Here is a 20,597-nt window from a genome sequence, read left to right as displayed (position 1 = left end):
CTGCTGAAAACGTGAAATATTTCATAGCTTCCTTATTTGCTAAATTGATATTTATTTCCTTAATACTGAACACTTTATTTTGTTCAGTTAGAGATGATTTTGTTTAATTTACATCTTGAATTTGAAGCAAGTCCCTGACAAACCACTGAAGACAAAAGCGACCGTCCTCAGTTGTTGACTCATGTAAGTTATAATAGGAAGTATGTGTACCAGTGGAAACGGTTCCACCTACATGTGTCCTGCAAGAGCCAGGCTAAGGTTAACGTCAGTGAAAACACTTTTTAGTAGCTGAGCTAAACCATTATCTTCACTTCAGGAAATGGGCTTTGCAACGCAAACAATGTTGTCCCGTCTTGTCCTTGCCTCTACCTGCACGGCCCTGCCAGCCGACGTCAGAGGTGAAAGGCCTGTCTACTGCACCCCAAGCAGTCCAACGTTATTGTGACTACCATCTCACACACATGCATGAACGGGACCAGAGGAGAACATTCCACAACAGCAAAGAGCGGGCGGCACGAACATCCTGAGGAAACAACACTCACTTCCTGACAAATTAAGCCAAGCCGACGGCTGTTCGGGTTGATAACCGCCACCGCTGGCTGACCACTCAGTGGCTGAGGTATAGCGCCACCTAAGTGGCCGCTCCCGCCCACTAGGATCAGATCTGCCCCCCACACACCGCCTGTAAACCACCGTAGTCACAAGTGTGTTAACCTCCAGCAGAGCCGGCAGCGTTGGGATCCTCAGTGTCCCTCAGACAGGATGGGACTCCTGCTACTGCTCACCTCCACGCTCCTGTCCAGCTGTAAGACTGCTGACCTTTAACCTCTGCTGTACTGGAACTCTTCATATTCCTTTTAGTGGATGTGGTTGATAGATTTGTCTCTAACCTGGTGCTTTACTTTCTTATGTTGCCCCAAGACTTCCATCCAGGGAGAGTGGTGAATGCACAGCAATGTAAGTACAATCTAAAATAAATCTAGGATTAGATTTGTCTTTACATGGATGCAATTTACGGAGCATCCTCCACAGGATTGTGTTTGGAGTTTTAAAAAGGCCCAATGTTTGTGGAGCATCACTGTTTTACTTTCCATGTGGACAAAGTCACTGGGCTTTGATTGGGAAGAGTTTTCAGTCAGTTGTCAGACACTAAAATCACACTGGAAAAGCCAGGAGAGACGCAGAGACAGTCAGTGGAAACAGTGCTGTTTGTTATCAGAGCTTTCTGATCGCTGGTGTGTGTTACAGTGGAAGAGCCGTGGTAGGCAGCATTGGGAACATGATTGCGAGCAGTGTCACACGCCTCCCTGTCCCCTTCAGTTGGCTGGTGATGGAAAGCATGAGTCAGTCCAGATCAGTTGTAGCAGAGATGGAGGCATAGACCGAGCCAAGGCAAAGGTTCACGCTTGAAGAATGACGCATTGTTTTATATTTGTGGTTGCTTCTTACATGATTGACTTACCAGATGTACCCTTTTCGGATTGTCTTTCAGTGCCCCAAAGAGATCATCTGTACACTATTTCACCAGATTGAAAAAAAAGATCAACTTAAAACTTGCTAAAATAATGTTGTAATAATATTAGCACTGGGACATAAAACTGACTTTTTTATTTATATCATAAACCACTGACCACTGTTTATTTTGATAAAGACAAAAGCAAGACAGAAAACATGGACACAACATAAGAATAGAATTTTATTGGCATAAAAATTTAAGGCAGAGAGATATAAGATGTTGGGGAATTAAGTTAATGATGAATCAGAGAGGTCGTTTTTTTTTTTTCTTCTTGTTTTTTTTAATCATTTGAGAAGACTTTTTGCTTTCCTTTCTTGATGATCACCTTGCAACCCCCAACTACACACACTGAGAAAAAAATATTTATTTTGAAAGTACAGAAGTGCAATCAGCAAACTCAAAGTAAAAGTACTCATTCTGACTGATATTTGAACAGTGTTATAAAGCTGGTGCATCGACGCTTAAGTAGCATCTCACTGTTGTTTGTGGCTGAGGTGGAGCTAGTTTTAACGGCTTTATGCTGTATTTAGTTTGGTAGTTTTGACCAGTACTTTCCAACTTAACGGTCCAGCCCTTCAAAAGGCTCACAAGATGAATGTGGGAGATGTGGGAGTTTCTTTGGTGGAACTGATGACTCACAAACTCTGCTTTTTTGTAAGCGTCCTTAAATTAAAAATGCTGGGAGGAACTTTAATTTTGTGCTGTATTTTAGAAGCTTATCAAATGTTTTTTAATGTAAAATTTCAATCTAAATAGTAACTACAGCTGTCAGATAAATGTAGAAGAGTAAAAAGTTCAGTATTTCCCTCTGAAATGTAGTTAGCTTAATATGTAAATACTCGAGTAAAGTACAAGACCCTGCAAGTTGTGCCTTAGAGTAGTTCTTGAGTGAATGTACTTAGTTACTTTCCACACTGGCTGAGCATGCACCGCCGTGACTCACACATCGTATGGAGAGACCACAGCAAATTTCTGCCGTGCATCTCTGATTTTTCTCATCATCAGGCCTGCTAGGTCCTGCTGAATGATGCTGGGTGTGGGCCAGTTTCAGCAGGCCCTGAAACAGTGAAAAGGCCCCCGGGTGGCCTGTTTGTCTCACAAAGTGCTTTTCCTGTCCTTTTTTTAAATGTTGTTCTCCAGATTTGTTTACTGCCCCACAGCGTCCCACTGTGAGTCACAACAGCAGTCTGTTGCCTCTGACACTCCACCATGTTGGTGGGGATGCTTGACAAATGTGTGCACATGCCTCAAATGTCTCTTTGTTGCTCCTTTATTCGTGGGCAGTCGCTTCTACGTTCACAAACCTGACATCAAATACAGGATCTCTTGTGCATCATTCATTGGTTTCCACCTGTTCGTGCAGGCAGCTTTGGGTCAGTTCATGTGATTATCAAAGCATTCACGTGTAGCCAGTTTGGCTGCTATCATCAATCCACAGACAATGTGGCTGAGACATAAAAAGCTTCCTTACAGTGAACCATGACTGACAGCCATGGTAATCAAAGAGGAGGTGAGCCACTCATGATGCTGGATCCTGAAATTAAAGAACAAACTTTAAAGTTTTAAAGGCCTTTCATAGCTGCAAGATCAGTGATGGCCTGTTGATGTCATGGCCCTGTGTGACTCACCTCTTTTCCTCTCATCTAAAAGCAAGCTGCTTATTACAGCACCACAAAGGCACCAAGGTTGATCCTAACGGATTCAGCTATATATCTAGACAATGCTTTTCCTTATTTGCTCCTCTCTTCTGCCATAGTTGTGTGTTTTTTTTATCTTCATATCAAGACCAAAGAATTGTACAGACTTGATGTCATGCACTGTGTCTGGTGTGAGTCGCATACCCAGAGAGGATGCGGTCACTGACATGATGAGATTCCATGGTAACACATCAGCTTCCTGAGAGCCAAGCTGATACTCCGTATTGTGGCAAGATGTTTCAGCAAAATGACCATCCAGGAATGTTCATTCGAACAGGAATGGGAAGTGATTAAAAGGAAGTTCTATTCAATCCGTTCGTATGCGGAGCGTCACTCTTGTGTGGATGTAAAAGCTCACAGGAAAGAGGGTAAAAGATGAACACTCATGACTCAGTGCAGTCTTTCCTCAGGATAAAAAACAGCAATCATCTGACAGACAGGTTAAGTGTATAGGACAGGTGATTTCACAGGAGAGTCAAGATGAAGACAGAAATGGACTCCAGAGAGAGGTCAAGAAAAGACTGCAACGTCAAAAGGTTCACAGTTTAAGAGCCAGCAAAGAGCAAATACAACACAGAGAAAAATACAGTGAAAATTAAGTTGTTTTGCAATTGAATTAAGCTTGATTTTTATTGATTTAATTTTATTTTATTGCCAAGATTTGAATGAGAAGAGTGATACTGCTCTCATGTAAATCAGTATTTCACTTTTTTTCATGAGAGAATATGTTTGGAATCTAATTTTGCAGCAAACATCAACAGTTCGTCTTTCCAGTTACATGAGGAACCATTTGTGCAGTGCTAAGAAATATTAAACTAAAGATAAATCAATCCTACACAATAAAGATTTCACCTCACTAGTCTCAGCATGTCCATACAAAGAGAGCCGCTCTCAGCAAGAACATCAATGCATCCCTGTCAGTTAACATGCATTAATGCCACATGCAAAGTGCTAAAACCAAGTAGAAAGTAAAAAGATAACAACGTATTTTAATAGAGAAGTTATCAACTGAACTCACCGTGAAGCAAAGCCCGTAATGAAATGGTCTAAAGACCAAATGTTAAAGCTCGAGACAACAGCTCATCAGCTTGCACATTAAATCTAAATTCATTTTTTTGAATTCACTCCTTAGCATTCACAATAAGAGACGTCACGCTGTCCATCGAGCCCAGCACTGACGTGACTCGGGACACTAATGTGACTCTGAGATGTCAAGCCATCGTGAGCAGCTCAGGGCAGGAGCCGCTCAGCCGTGAGTACACTATATACAAGGACAGCAACACAATCTACACCAAGACCTCCAGCACCTCAGAGGACCTTCTGTACCCACTGCCCGAGGTCAGAGTGTCCAACACCGGCAAATATAAGTGCGCGGTCAACATTGAGGGCAAACAGGTGACCAGCGAAGCCAAGAAGCTCACAGTGACAGGTTGGTTTTTAAAATGTGTTTAAGATCTTCTGTCAGGATGATACTATCAAAAACTGTATTCTAGTCTACTCCGCCTGTTTCCTATACAGCCCTAGCCATAGTAAATCTCATGTTCAGATAAAGTTCACTGATGGAAATGATGTGTTTATGTGCCACAGCAACCAGGAGAAGTTCTTCAACATTGGCAGAAGATGCTGTTGTTTGACTTCCTTTGTTTTTTCAAAAATCTATCTGATTAAATCTCAGCACATTTCTCACATTTTGGGTTTCCAGGCCTGTCAAGACCAGTCCTCCACCTTAACAAACGCGCGGTCAGTGAAGGGGAGGAGCTAACGGCCAGCTGTACGGCACCCGGCGAGACAGGCTTCATTTTCTTCTACTTCTATGAAGACTCCAAAGAAATCCTGGAGAAGCAGGTCAACTCCAACCAGGCAGAGGCCAAGCTTCGCTTCAACAGCATTGGCATACACAAAATTCACTGTTCCTACATTGTTCTCGTAACGCCAGGCTCCTTCAAGTCCAACCAAAGCACCAGCATCACTGTTTCAGTCAAAGGTAGGAAGCTGTTTGACATTCCTGTACGTTTCAAAGCATTGGACCCCTCTCATTGATTTTGTCTCCATAGAGCTGCCTATCACCGTGGTTTTGGAGATTGCCCCTCAGTACAAGATCTATGAAGGAGACCAACTTGTCATCTTGTGCACCATGAACAACTTTGCACATAGCTCTGAAAGTGTCCACCTCTACCTGAGCCAGGGGACCCGCCTTCTCAGCACTGGAAGCACCAAAGTCAACCACAGCATGGTCGCACAGGCAAAGGACCCTGGAGAGTTTGAGTGCAGATTAGAGATGGGAAATATAGTGAAAGTCACCACAAAGACAGTTTCAGTGACTGGTGAGTGGACAGAGGAAAGATGATCTGTGTCTGCACACTGCACAGATAAACCTGTAATCTAAATACTGATATGATTCTTAAAAGCACTGATGATTGACTGTGTTCTTATGGAGGTTACAGCTCTGGAGCCCCAAACAACAAATTTAGTGGAGGGTGGTCAGACAAATCAAATCTAACTTTCCTTTAACCTGTTAGCTAGTTGTAAAGGCTCTTGCTCAGTGTGCTCGGACAGCAGTGGTTTCAGTTAAAGCTGCACTAAGCAGCAGCTGAACACAATGCAAAACCATCCGCATCGCTCTCTGCTGCCTCGTATCACTCTGCTAAGCTCCTCAAACCAAACCCACAAGGCAGCAGAAGGCGGCCCTGCAAAACCTCATACCTCATAGAGCCTGCTGTCCATGGCGGCGGCATCAAACACAATGAGCCCAAAGCTCCGTGTGGCGCTGTACATCATTGAAGGCAAAGAGGTACTGGAAATTTCTCAGAAGTTTTTCCACCACTGGAATCAGGTTTTCACTTGTACTTTCATTTCCTCCCGCACCATCACAGCACTCAGTCAAAGTGTGGAGAAAGGTCTGACTAAGCAAGACGAGGCTTTCCCTGTCTGAAGGGACGTGCACATGCATCTGCATTTGCAGAACAGCCAGTAGGAATGCCCTTTCTCTGAAATGATCTGTGATTGGCCAAAGTCTTGCATCACGGGATACATGTTTTTTCAAACCTGAATAAGGAGGCAAGAGGTGATACATAAGTCTAGTTTTCTGGGAGACCACGTGAATTACATTTTTTTTTCCCCAATGACGCAAAAAATAAACTGCCTCAATTGCTTTGTTGATGTTTAATACACACACACACACACACACACACACACACACACACACACACACACACAAACCTTGGACTAATCATTGTCTCACATGGACACACACACCTCATTATCATACAGACTGGTTTCTGAACTAAAGTTTTTTTTGTGCCTTAAACTGCATGAAAATGTATGGGAACTGAACCTGGGCCGTTGCAGTAAGGATGCAGCCTTAGTTCATATGAGGTGCCCTGCATTTAGAGTTTAAGCGTGTGACTCAGTGGCACCTGATGGATTTGCAGACTGATGGGTTTGGATGGAAAATGCATCATGTCATTACTCTTAGAAATTTTCTTGAAAAAGAAAAAAAAATCTCAAAGAAGTGTGCAGAATCTCTTTTCATGATCCTGTGTGGTTGATGAATAACCTTGTGAGTGAAGCTTTGCCTACACAGCAGTATAGACACACCGATCACACAGTATGTCTGGTATTTAGAATATTTTGAAGGAACAGCAGGTTTTTCATACATTCTTATGTTACTAATATAATTTCCAGAAGGAGGGCTCCTGTGCTCTTAACATGTGCGGCAGGCAAACAGCACTTCATGTACTTAAGCTAATGTCACTGGTTTCCAGCAAGTTTCTAAATAGTGAAATGTTGGATGTTAAAGGAAAAACACAAAGCTCTACATCTATCAACATTTACACTATTAAATGACATCAGTGCAGACGATGACTTGTCCTGTTTTTGACGTCTACCCACAGAGCTGTTTTCAGTGCCCACTCTCACCATGTCTCCAGCTGAAGTCTTTCAAAAGGACTATATGACACTAACCTGCAAAAGTGAGAGCTACGCCACTGAAAGACTCAGCAAGGGAGAGCTGACTTACAGTCTTGATCCACCCCAAAGCTTCCTGATGTCCAAGGACAACGGAGTATTTTTTGGCAAGGCCCTGCTGTATGATTTCAACTATACCTGTGTCGCTCAAGCCAAGGGCGTCGTGAAACACAGTGAAACCCTGACTGTACGTCCCAAAGGTAAGATGACTTGATGTCGCTTTCAGGTGCAAATTTTAATACACAATTTAGAGGGGATTTAAGCTTCATTATGTAAATGTGTCAGCAATTTTACACGTTGGCCTCACTTTTCCATAAAAGTCACAATGGCCCTCTCTCTAGGTCGGACCTATAGCAACATTAATGTTAATGTGAAGGCTGCTGCAGCATGAGATCAAAGAAATGGTTCAAGACTTTCAGAAATGCGCTTTCTTGGTAAGAGTAAAATGGGAAGGTTGACACAAGCATATTTCCTGAACTTCTGGGAAGTTTGACATTCCTTTATATATAATATGAGCTGAGTGTGTCTTTTTTGTCTTATCAAGAGCGCTGTTAAAGTTTATCTGTCAATTATCATTTCTTAAGTGCAAAAAGAATAAAATCACTTAGATAAACTACAAAACACTGGAAGTTGTTGAAGAAATTCTCCCATAAAGGTTATGATTTTTTAAATTATTTTCACCGGCGACTAGCTGGTGAACATATTGGAGTATTTAGCAGCTGAAAAAATAGTTATTTCCCTTAGTTAGTAGAGGCCAAAACAGAGCTCGAAGAAGAGTGAATACTGGACTTCACCTGGAGGTTAAAACATGGCTCCAAATGAATGCTAATGTCGCTCCATAACAGCTTGATGCATAAATACACAACTGTTGGCCAACACATTTTCCACATCAATTTAAAAGGTGATAACATGTCAATGTTGTCTTCACAGCTAGTCAGCTAGCTAGTGGCCAGTAATTAAGACTTCACAGGCAAAATAAGTTTTTTAATTCAGCACTGATGCAGCCTGTGAGAGAACAGAGAAACTTCCTCGCATGTATCATCGTACCTTTCAACCCACCACTCTCCAGAAGTGACGGTGCTCCTTCTTCGGCACCAGGTGCCACATACCATGCAAGTGTTGTGGTTCTTTCAATAACAGTAACTGAATAAAGCTGTGAAGAGTGTTTATATAGAATGACAAAAGGCATAAAGCCAGCTTGGTTACTTGTTCCATGTCTGAACAGGCCTTTTGTTGTTGTTGCTTCATGGAATATGTCCACAGGGAGTCAGTGTGTTTTTTTCCTGTCTCCTCTTTAGTTGCTGTCTCCATTCCAAAGATCTCGGTGGTTGGCAGGGCAGTCCTGGGACAGCCCTTTAAGGTCCTCTGTCAGTCAGACACTGGCAGCCTGCCGATAAACTACACCCTGCTGAAGGATTACACCCCACTGAGCACAACCAGCGTCAAGCTGCCTTTTCAGCAAGCTCTCTTCACAGTCAACATCACCAACACTAATGAGATAAACAAGTACATGTGCGAGGCAAAGAATAGTCACAAGGAAGGCCCGCTCAGTAAAAGACTCAATGCTACTGTCGTAGGTAAACATTCAAAACTAGTATATTTATCTTTGTGACATGATTAGTGATTAGTGACATATTTGAAGATTGATTCCACGGTCATGTGTGCCTGGTAAAGCTTTAGAGCTTTAGTTGCTTTAGAGGTGATGGCAGGAGGATTTTTGTTAATCTAGGCAGACCAGTTTGCTCGTGGTAGCTTCATATTTACTGCACAAGCATGAGAGTGGTATTAATCCTTTCATCAACAAAAGCATATTTCACAAAGTGAGGGTGTTTGATTAAGTTTTTGTATACTTTAATGAACCAATAAAACTGACTAATCCCACCTCTTTTCCTCTCCCAGTGCCTCTCTCAGACCTGATTCTGAGCTTCATCTCCAACTCACAAGAAATTTCTGAGGGAGGTTACCTCTACCTCATATGCAGCACTCTTGGCACACCACCCATCACCTTTAAATTGTACCATGAAGGCACTGAACAGCCCGTGTACAGCACAACCTCCAACCTGAACCACACAAGCTACGAGATCCCCGTTTTGTCCAAAGAGCACAGCGGCAAGTACTACTGCGAGGCTGTCAACCACGCCAACATCGTCATCACCAGTGACCCGGTCATCATAGATGGTGAGTCTGATGGGATTTATGTTCAGTAGGGACCCCGCCGAGTCCAGAAATACATAACAACTGTTTACTGGTCCCTCAGAGACTTAACAAAAAGTAAAGAAACATAGTTTAGCCCCAGACTCTCAGCTGGCTTCTTAGGGAGGGCAATGGAATTCTTAAGGTGTCTTCAGATTAAAGATTGGGTGAGTCATCCTAGGGAAAGATTGTTGATCTCTGAAATTCAGTGAATATCTCCTCACGGTCTGCTAGCTGTCCTTTCTGTGTGTGTGCTGAAAAACAAAAATCCAGTTTTCGTACACAGCCCCAGCTCTGTAAATGGGAAACAAACAAGGTGACTCAGATGGAGCCCCAACACTATTCCGGCCAATCAGCAATAGGTGGCATTCATGCATTCATGCTCATGCACGGGACAAGGGGAAGGGAATGGAGGGAGCGAGGGGGGCGGTAACTCTGGCATGCTACCATTTGATCAAATCGTGACAAAGGAGAGATGGCAATATCAACAATCTTTCTCCAGTCTCCAGTATGACTCACTGTTTCTATGCAACAGCTGCACAGAAAAGTTGAACAATGTACAACGTACAGAGGTCAATGCAGCAGTGATTCTCCTCCATATAACATCTAGTATTAAGTAACTTTCTGACTGCTCACTCTCTTAGCAGTTTGTATTTATTCCCCACAAACAGTCAATGTACCCTTTGGTGTTCAGTGCAGCTAGATAACATCAGGCACAGACAGTGTGTTTGTACTGCAACTTTGACTTACATTGATCCCAAAACCTGCCAGGATTTCCAGTCCTTTCTCCAACAATGTTTGCCCTTTGCCTTAATTTTGCATAAAGCATTCAGAGGAGTACTCCAGTGATTTAGTATTGTACTTCCATTAAGTTGTGCAACTTGCAAGACATATTAAAACAAGGCTTTAGAGCCATAGCAGCTCTGTCAGGCTGTACTTAGCACAGCATGGCTCAGTTCTCATTTTAGCATCCTAACAAGCTTACAGGGAAAATGCTAACCAGCTGATGTTTAGCAGGTATAATGTTTTGCTAGTATATAGCAAGGTATTTGGCCATAAACTAAAGTAGTGGACAACATTTTGAACTGACAATGTGCTACATGAAAAGTCAGGGGGTTCGTGCTGAGGAGGACACGAATGCCTGCACCAAATTTCAGTGCAATCGATGGAGTAGTCGCGTAGATATTTTGGTCTGGACCAACTAATTAACTAATTGACCAACTGCACACCGGCATTGCTGTCCCTTGAGCCATGCTGCTAGCAAGGATAAAAATCTAAGTTTCTTACACAGCTGTAGACAACAGGCTAATGAGTCGGTCCCTCGCAGCTGAAAGAGAGGCCCTGTCAGGGAATACATTAAGCTTTGCAACAGAGTGAAGCAGAAACGTTTGATTGTTACTTTGACCTTTGTGACCTGCTGCTGTTTCTCTGCCTGTCTCTGTCTTCAACCACGTTTGTCATCCTGTCCGATTGTTTCCACTCCCCCATTTTCCCCTTGTGTTTTTCTTTGTCACTGACTTTCCTATCTTTCTGTGTCTCTGTCTCTCTCCATAGTGCACCTGGCCTTGTGGAAGAAAGCTGTGATTGGGGTGTTCAGTCTGGTCGTGTTGTTGGTGTTGTTGGTGGCTGCTGTGCTGTACTTCAGATCCAACAGAGGTAGAGAGACCTACAGTCCACCAGCAAGTCAGGCCTCTTATACCTATAACCATGTATGAAAACCAGCCTTCCTCCACCTACTTCCTCCTGCTCTTCTTCTCACCTCTCCTCTCTTATTGTAGGTAAAAGAGAAGCAGCTGCTGAATTGTCAGTGTGAGTTGGTTCGACTGTTTGCTTCCTCTGAACATGACAGATACCATAGAAGTTAGTGACAGTGTATCCAGTTTTATTAGCTGGCTTAGATGGCTGAGGACCTGTGAGTGCTATCTTTCTGTTATTTATAACCTTTAAAAAACCACACCGGTTGTTTTGCATGTTTGTGCTGTGAAAAGCACATAGACTTTGTATAAGTACAACCTTTCTCTCAAAGTTTTTATGTTGATTTCCTGTCTTTTAAGGCAGTACTTAGTTAAATATTACTTACTAATGCTTTTCCAAAAGGTGACCTGCTGTCTCATTTACTCTGCTGGTTGTCTGTTTACCTCGCAGTGACAACAGGACTCCTTTTTTTTATCTTCAATTTTTTTAGGGTTTAAAAAAAGGAGATATAATGCATTAATTAGGAAGGAGATGTTGAGACCAGAGATCCTGGTAGGCAAATTTTGTTACTGGTCCACCCGTCTCCAGACTCACAGCTTTGTGTTGAGCATACACACGAGAGAGGTATTCATTTTTTCATGTAAAGCAGCAAGAAAGCAAATAAGCTTCCAACTTCCAAAAGGTCAAACTGTTCCTTCGAATTACATAATTGGACTAATTCATTAATCCCCAAGGGAAATTGCAGTGTAGCCAAAACACATAAATAACTAATGAATAGATAAAGTAGGTGAAAAACAAAACAGAATTTAAAAATACAGTGATACAGTAAGAACTAATTGTGCATTGAATTTTCTGTATGTATACTCATTGGTGGATGGATGTCAGGTTTTAAACAAAAAGAGTTGTTTGGCTGAGTAAAAAAAGCAGGAAAACACAGAAAATACAAAAAAACAAACAAACAAAAAAACCCCTCCCCTTAAAGGTGCCCTGTGGAATAGTTGACCACTAATGGCACAATGGTGCAATGTTTTGATGAGTTTTATTTATTTATTTATTTGTCACCTTGATGGTCTACGACATGCAAAGCCACCGGTGTGGTTATGGAAGTGCATTTTTAGCTTGCATCAGAGTGTGTCGCATATACTATTTAAGGTTTAGATCATTTTGGCATTTGCTAGATTTTTCCTTGACTTCACCGCTGCCCAAGTTGACTTTATTTTCACCATTTCTCAGAAAGCCTTCGAGCCCTAAATCAGATGACTCTTTAACAGTGAATCTAACCCACGACACAGAGGTTTATAACGCAGCCACAGGTAGCTTGGTTTTACTTTTCTATGCACCACTGACTGTCCTCAGTAGTCATCATCTTAACAGCCATTAGTCGTTTCTCCTGCCTCAACCGTCACGGCATGTTTCCTGTTGTGGCCACAGCAATCCGTTTTCATCCCATGATCTATGTTCTAATATGCATGCAGGGTTCATGTTATGGTGACCTGGCTACCTTTGTTTATTTAACTGTCTACGTTGCTTTCCAGTTGTAGATATCCTGTTCAAGTTTATGTGCATGCACAACATGTACGTTTGAGCGTATTGTCTTTGTCTGTCTCTCACTCTTTTGCATGTACATTGTGTTTAAGTAGGTGGCATTGCAGAGGCAGGAAAAGTAGGCTGTTGTTAGGAAGCAGTTGTTGTCAGAAGTCAACTCTCCGAGTTACAAGCTGCGCTCACGCAGGAAGAAGCTGCTGCAGCTCAGTCTAGTACATGGCATTGAATGTCAATTGTTGCAAACTGCTTAGAGCGCCCATTATCATCTTCTTCCAGACGCAGCACCACTCTATGATGGCACAGAGGGGAGAGTGACCAATGGGGTGCGAGATAGCGTGGCATCACTTCCCAATGACATCAGCAACAGGAGCAGCTACAGTATTCCAGCCACAGTGTAGAGATGCCCCACGATGGGCAGGACTTGAATCAAATTAAGCGAAGGACTCTGAGAGCAGTAATCCTGTTCGTGATGTCGAGTGTTGTAGTATTTGGACGCTTTCTTCGCTGATGAGTTGTCTCAGTGAAAAGGAGGAGCGTGGTATGAAAAACAGAAACCAGGACCCGCTGCTCCCTCTCCCCTCCTCCTGCAATCTAGATGGCCTCTGATTTTATACTTAACATAACTGTCTTTGTCCTTTGTTTCCTCGTTCGCCATGTCCGTGTGGTTTCATGTCCTTTACTGCTGCAACCGCTCTGTTTGTCTGATGTGCATGTTTAAATGGGTTTGGTGACAGACTGATTTGTATATACATTTTATCACCGAAATGTTTGTATATATTTTTGGTTGATCCCTTGACTGATTGGAAGAGACACATATAGAATAAAGACAATGGTTTTATTTAGAAGTGTGTCAGTACCATTTATTTTGCTCCAGCTGTTGTATCTGAGGTTAAATAAGCTAAAAACTTTTATACTGAGCAAAATGCAAAGTCCACATGCTTATTAATATCATTGCATTAATGCATTAATCTTCCATTACAACATGTGCTGGATTGTGCAGCAGTCCTCAGCACAAGTCCATGACAATACCAACATAACATGAAGTCCATTCGCTCCCAAAAAGGAAAACGCAGCAGAGACTTCCTTGAAAAGTTGAAACAATAGAGTCCGCAAGAGACTTCCTATGCTGGCACAGAGCAGGTTGGGGGGGATAGTGTTGATAAAACTGGTGGCTTTCGGGGGGGGGGGGTGGGCAAGTTTGAATACATGCAGCAGGTGGAGGAAATGAATCACATAAGCCTGGTTGAGCTGTGTGTGAGATTACATTACCAACTAGGAAGTTGCAATGGGAAGTTGTTTTTGCCAGAAGTTATTGTGCAGCCGCTGCTGAACTAACAGCCTATTGTGCACAAGGCAGTGGAAAAATTCTGTATGTGCTAGTTGTACCACAGAAAGTGTCTCTCATCTCCCCGTTATTGCTTTTAGCGCAGAGTATAATTTTAAGGAAATGAATCATTTTTGTGCCGAGAAGATGAGATGACTGAAACCACTCTCATATCTGACTGTTAGGTCTGAAGCTGGAGGCAGGAGATGGTTCGCTTACCTTAACAAAAAATATATAACAGTGGTATGACTCTTCTCATGAAACTCTTATAAAGAAAGCAAATAATTTCCCAAAAAGTGAAATTGTTCTCATAAGAATATACCTATTTAATACACATCACCAAGATTTCAGACAATATTCATACATGTGGCTCTGTAATGTGTGATTTTACTGCCAATTACCTATTAAGGTATGTTTTTTGTCTAATCAGTGCAGATTTTTTTTTTAAAACTTAATTAAAGTCTGGGATTGACAGCCACTTTATCACATGATGTCTGTCTTTCTGTGTTTCAGTGAAGGTGGGCAGAGCTGAAGTCAGTGTGTGGAGCAAGCGACCACCTGTTGCTGGTAAGATGAGCTTGTAATATCTCCCTTTACTCAAAATGTGCAGAGCAATATCTACCTGAAGCTTGTTAACTAGTGCATTAAACTGACCATGGTTGAGTTGTTTTTTTTTGTTTTGTTTTGTTTTTTTCTTGATGAATTCAGCTAGTTTCCATTGTAAGAAGCAGACAAGACAAGAAAACAGGATTTTCACCAACTAATCCCCACTCAAGGTTCACTTCATCGCTGGGCAGTTTGTTCACATGTCATGGAGATTAGTCTGCTCAGAAGTTCTAATTTCATCCATTGCTCTTTCAGCATTTCTTGTGCATGTTAAGCATGATGGGTCCTTTGAAACAGTAGCTACCTAAACTGAAACTAACACAAAGTAATGGCCTGTTGCATAAACAGTAATCATTTGGTTGAAAGCTCTGGAAAAGGCTGCTCAGCAGACCTCAAGCTGATTGTGGATTGTTTTGTGAAACTTTTATTTTCAAGGTTAGAAATGAGCTTGAAATGAAATGAGAAAACAATACCCTCATTGAAATATTAGAACATTTTACAGAGAATTTTGTTCATTTATCAAGATGCAACCAATGACGAAGAGAGCAGCGTGGTGTCCAGTGAGCCTGATGTGGAGTACACTGAGGTGGTGCATCCCCAGCCTGTAGATCCTGCCAGAGGTAAACACTCTACATGTACAAAAACTAAAATGACGCTGTTTGGAGGCCATCTCATACCGTCGTTTTCAGTCTCCTCTTCTATCCCAAACATCTTTACCATTTTTCTCTTCTTTGCCCACATTCCTTTATAGTTGATAATATGGACACATCCTGGGAGGGGTCTAATTACCCATGATTAACACATCTTCAAGTTACTGTAAATGTTGGGATAACTGCTGGGATTTCCACAGCCATGGCAGACCTTATAAACAGGAAGGGTTGAGCTAATTGCCGGGCTCGCTTCTGATACTGGCCCGCTCTTCGTTATGGTCTTGTGCTGAAGGTCCCGACGGGTCAGAGATGGCAATTAGAGAATGTCACACAACCCCCCTATTTTTAGACGTCGTTAATGATAGATCAAACAGACAGTATCTGCTAAACTTTGTCTTTTGATATTCAAGCAGGCTAATGTGTTGCTTTTTACATTAACAGTCCCACTCAGAAAAGGCACAGACACAGTGTACAGCGAGCTCCAAAACTCTCCACATGGTGAGTTTTACATCCTTAAAGCTGCACCGAATGATATTTTTATATTAACAATGGATCAAATAACTGCATGGAATTGCAAAAGTGGTTGCTCATAGTGACAAACCCACAAAGAATTCGCACCCAACTGCACAGTTCCCTTCAGTTCTGCACAGCATTTTAGTGCCTTTAAGCTCATTGTTTGGGTTTTCTCTCTGTTCTCACCAGCCTCGCCTCTAGCCACAACAGGCGCAAAGCAAAGTGAAAAACTCACTGTACACTATACTTGCCCACAAAGTTAGCAGTTTGCTAGTTAACATATCGAAGACTTTAGTGGACAATAAGAGATCTTTCATTCAAGAGTTGATGCAAACCTTAACAGAGCTGAAAGGAGAGTGAAAACTGGACTTGGACTGGTGGACAGAAATACGACTTCTAACTGATGAAAATGTTGCTTTTTTCTGTTTAATGTAGAAATAGGCATGTTTGCCAACTCAGCACTGTAAGATGGTAATATACTGTATCATTGTTGTGTCTTCAGCTCATTGCACTCCCCCCAGGTTGTAACAAAATATCAGTGAATGCAGCTTTAAATACTCTAACTGAAGCCTGATGGATTAGTGACACGTATATATATATACAAGTATATCATTTCTAAGGAACGCTCACCGATGGTTGGGTGGTTTACCCACACCAACTGCGAAACTGTGACCATATCCTGTTACTCCTGGCAGGATCTTCGTGTCATTAGAACAGCAGCCAGACACTGGTTGTTTCTATCAAGCAGTCCATCTGAGTCCTCGTGTTTCCTGTTCAACAGTGAAAAAAGAGTCCTGCATTGTTGAGAGAAACATGTGTAAGAGTCAGAGGGAATATTCTAAATAATGGTTCAGACAATAGTGACTGGACTTGTAGGCTTAAACTATATGGGCTGAAACAAAGGCCTCTGCAGGGGAGGAACAAGTGAGTCAGCAAGGTCAGCCACGTCGTCATAACTGTCAAGTGACTAGTGAATAACTGAGGTCAGACAGGGAGTGAGCAAGACACACACATTAACCTGTGATGCTTTTTCCTTTAGGTGCTGCTGACCACCACAACTATGTGAGTAATTCACAGCACAATCACGCTCATGTTCTTCTCATTCTTTAGCTTTAGTATCATCATACCTCTGGGCCTTTTTTGCTTGTTGCCATTAAAAAAACAACAACAATATATTTTAGAAAACCACTAGTGCACACCGATTAACTGTGAATGCACTCATTATAACGGCATGAACTGTTATTTACTGCTATATAATCCGGATACTACATTAAAGAAAATGAGTTTTAATATGATTTTAAACTTCTGAAGAAATCCAGCCAGTCATAATCACACACCTTCTCTACAGGAAATGCTTCACTGTTTAAATCTTTACATTTTACACAAGCTTACCGTTTATTTTGTCCTGTATGTAGTATTTAAAGAAAAGATTCTCCGTCATCCAGGTCATGGTAGGAAATGACAAATAATAATAGAAGCTTTTTGACCAAATTTGATTTACTGTTAATTTAACTCGTATGAAATGGTGATAAAACCTTTCCTCCAAATTCACTTGAACAACAACTTAAATACCTCTCATACAGTACTGTTACTCATGTATGTTACTTATGCTCTGAATTAATTAAACCATCCTGGTATCCGCGCTGCATCCTGGTCACAGTGACTGTTTGCAGGCCGATAGTCCAGAATGAGAGGGAAACTGCTGTCAAAGTTTCCAGGCAAGAACAAAGGAATTTGGGCTGTGGCTTCCTTCCTTATCGCCCGCTCAGATCGTGCTGTGGCCCAGTCAAATTACTTCCAAGCCCATCTCAGCCAGAATACTGTCCCCCAGCCTGCCTTAATCGCTGCTGCTCCTGACTGCGCTGTTTGTCCCTACATGGTGTTGGAGGCAGCTGAAGAGAGGAATTTGAAATAATAAACTAAGGATGTGATATCATGCTCTAAAAATGGTTCACTCTTTCATCAGTGTATCTTCATGATGACAGGTCAAGAGGTTTGGCCTGATGGTCATCTTAGTGTGATTTGACGTTGAACTCATGCAGGAGAAATTATTTTGCACAGGTTTTACCACATCAGGAAAGGTGTGCTTTTGTTCAAGTCTAACCTCATCCAGCGATGCTTCTGATCATCACAGTCTGCCTAACTAGAGACACCATTGATGTGTTAAGTGCCAGGGTTTAAATATCAGAACGATAAATGAATCAGCTGTGTGTTTAATGGCTCTGCTTTGTGTGTCAGCAGGGTTCAGTAGAGTACGCTGAGCTCAACAGTGAACAACCTGAGGCCGATCACTACTATCCAGAGGTCAACAGCTACCAGGACCTGCCGGTGCCTGTGGATTAGCCTTCCCTCTGTTTTTGTCAGCTCTACGGAGCTGACTGACTGCCAAGTACGCTGTAAATATTTTTGCATCTTAATAAACGCTTGTCACACATCTTTACTGTGTTTGCCACTGTGTTGTTCTTGTGCGATGGCGGGTCATGATATGACAGCTACAAAGAAATGTGATAAGCAGAAATGACTCAGCTATCGACGTTATCAGGAAGTCATCTTTCTCAACTGAAGTTTGAGTGACTTTGTTTTGTATTTGCATTGGAACAGACACACTGGAATTGCAGAGGAGGGGGTGGGGGGGGGGAATGAAGAGTAGAAAAATAAGTATACCAAGTATACCAATACCATTATGTGCAGTATATGTAGTGCTTTTGGTGTGTGTATTCATGTGAGCATGTTCAGTCCAGCTGGTCTGTTGGACCTGACCTGGATGGTTGTGGTTATATTATTTATAAGTTGCATGTGTTTTGCACTGGGTTGATTCTGTCTCCTGAGGATATGTAGATCCTCAGATAGTTTGTAACACTAATATGATAAATCACATACAGATTATACATTTCTGCATTGGTTTTGCATTTTGCATTACCTTGTCATTTGCCTTCATCATATCAAGTAAAAACAATTAATTAATTCATTATTTTCATACATTTCCATACATGTGCAGTGGATAATATGCACAGTGAGCTGTTACATGGAAAAAAGATGATCCAAATGTAATTCACCATTATGTAACTGAATCAGTGTTTGTGTGAAAATCTGTAGTTTTTTGTCTTTGATCAGATTTTTATCTTTCATGATGCTGTGTAGTCACGCATGTTGATACATTCAGAATTCGTGTTAGCATAGGCGTACTCTGGGTTGTTCCTCAGCACTGTTCACGCACACACACACACACACACACACACACACACACACACACACACACACACACACACACACACACACACACACACACACACACACACACACACACACACAGGTGAATGTTTCAGTCTCCACATTCCAGTAGTGTGATTTCTCTAGTATTCGTCACTAGGGGGCACTATTGCACCAACAATAGAAATCTTTCTTCTTCCCCTTCACGTCACTGTTTTCAGTGTTGGCGTCTCATGGAGCCATCTTGTGGCAGAATATTGAAGTTCTGTAGGATATTCTGTAAAGTCACCTCTTATGATATCACAAGAACTTAACATTGAAAACAACGCAATGTTTACATTTAGTAGGAATAAAGAAAGAAAAAGAATATTTGAAGGAAAATACGCTAAAATAGCCGAAGACCAAGAACATTTGAAGTACAGTCACAGTCACATGTGCAACAGACAAACCACATTTTGTTAATATCAGATTATCCACAAAAGCATTATCATTAGGGCTTTTTTAAAATAGTTTTTTGGTTGTTGTTTATTTTACTTTTGACCCTTGATTATTCAGCGTCAATAATAATTGCTTAACTTGTAATTATGGCTTAACAGATGTTTGATATTTGTTGTTTGGTTTTGTGTGCGACTTTTGGTGGCAGCTCATCCTTGAGAGATTTAGAAGTCTTAGATCGATATAATTTTATTCTCTTGCACCCCAGGGTACTTAATTACCGCATACAGTGTGAGTTTATAGTAGTAGTATAGTGGCTTTGAGCTCATTGTTTTGGTTCTCCAGCTCTGCTCTCATCAACCTTATCTATATGCAATATTACATGTTTTTTTATCTTTCATTTTTTAGTACAAAACACACTTATTTATCATCCATAACTTACTCGTGCAATTCAAAATTTTAGATCGAGAAACTAAGCCATCCTTTTCCAAGCAGTAGTCTTTTTAAACTCTTTTGCATATAATGTCCATATATATATTTAGTTTCCCTGGTGTGGGATCATTACAGTTTTATCTAATCTTATCTTATTTCCAGCAGCAACAAGCAGCTGTTTTCAGCCAAAACAAAACAAAACAAAACAAAACAAAACAAAACAAAACAAAACAAAACAAAACAAAACAAAACAAAACAAAACAAAAAAACTCATATAAACCCTCTGTATGCACCCCATAGCTGCATGACTAGCTGGTGAACATAATAATAATAATAATAAGAAATATTTGACTCTCTGCTCTCTGTCTGCTTGGTGTGTAATTAGGCAACTGTTTTCTAGCAGTTCACAGAACAGCTTAATGAGGTGATACGTCTGCATTGTGCTACCTGAACATATTACTAAAGATCACAATATGTTCAACTACATTATTGACAGCACCTTGCTCTGTGTGACACGGACACATGCAGACGATTCAGTCTCACTGCATTCTCTTTAAAAAAAACAAAAAACATTCTGCTTTATTCCTGGCTCTATAATAAAGGTAAAAAAAAAAAAAAGTGACGTGGCACCAATGTGTTGTGGAAAGTACAGACGTGTTCTGTCAAGCAGCTGATTCACAAATGTATGCTGCAACGTATTCTCTTCAACAACAAAACGCTCATGCTTTACAGCACTGAACACACCTAATCCCACAGGTAAGGACAGCCTGTCTGCCATGTTAATGTTCTTATTAAAGATACATTTAATTTCAGCT

At 41.4% G+C, this 20,597-nt stretch overlaps 1 protein-coding gene across 12 annotated transcripts; it reads left to right on the top strand.

Moving 5' to 3' along the window:
* Window positions 1-609: 609 nt before the first annotated feature.
* On the top strand, window positions 610-18,048 carry pecam1b (platelet and endothelial cell adhesion molecule 1b). 12 transcript variants are annotated; one of them, XM_070989412.1, is made up of 16 exons: window positions 716-805; window positions 922-957; window positions 4,346-4,642; window positions 4,916-5,197; window positions 5,268-5,537; window positions 7,107-7,379; window positions 8,478-8,756; window positions 9,079-9,357; window positions 10,927-11,028; window positions 11,151-11,181; window positions 12,301-12,380; window positions 14,450-14,503; window positions 15,067-15,162; window positions 15,634-15,690; window positions 16,745-16,767; window positions 17,947-18,048. In XM_070989412.1, the coding sequence occupies exons 1-16, from the start codon at window positions 763-765 to the stop codon at window positions 18,046-18,048; spliced, it is 2,304 nt and encodes a 767-aa protein (XP_070845513.1). In that variant the 5' UTR covers window positions 716-762. The 12 variants fall into 12 exon arrangements, 10 of the variants coding, with proteins under 10 accessions (XP_070845468.1, XP_070845476.1, XP_070845513.1 ...); XM_070989340.1 differs by lacking the exon at window positions 15,634-15,690 and having other exon boundaries at window positions 10,927-11,055; XM_070989328.1 differs by lacking the exons at window positions 16,745-16,767; window positions 17,947-18,048 and having other exon boundaries at window positions 10,927-11,055; window positions 15,634-15,807.
* The last annotated feature ends 2,549 nt before the right edge of the window (window positions 18,049-20,597 follow it).

This window comes from Chaetodon trifascialis, chromosome 2, assembly GCF_039877785.1.
Source record: "Chaetodon trifascialis isolate fChaTrf1 chromosome 2, fChaTrf1.hap1, whole genome shotgun sequence".
NCBI lineage: Eukaryota > Metazoa > Chordata > Actinopteri > Chaetodontiformes > Chaetodontidae > Chaetodon > Chaetodon trifascialis.
Note: the sequence above shows the minus strand (reverse complement) of the source record. Positions and strands in the feature narration are given on the sequence as shown.

What these genes read in the sequence shown, in the direction of transcription:
- pecam1b (XM_070989412.1), top strand. Translation starts at nt 763, where the DNA reads ATGGGACTCCTGCTACTGCTCACCTCCACGCTCCTGTCCAGCT. An exon ending in CAAGAAGCTCACAGTGACAG is followed by an intron (nt 4,643 to 4,915) that starts GTTGGTTTTTAA and finishes TTGGGTTTCCAG; the next exon opens with GCCTGTCAAGACCAGTCCTC. An exon ending in GCTCCAAAACTCTCCACATG is followed by an intron (nt 15,691 to 16,744) that starts GTGAGTTTTACA and finishes TTTTTCCTTTAG; the next exon opens with GTGCTGCTGACCACCACAAC.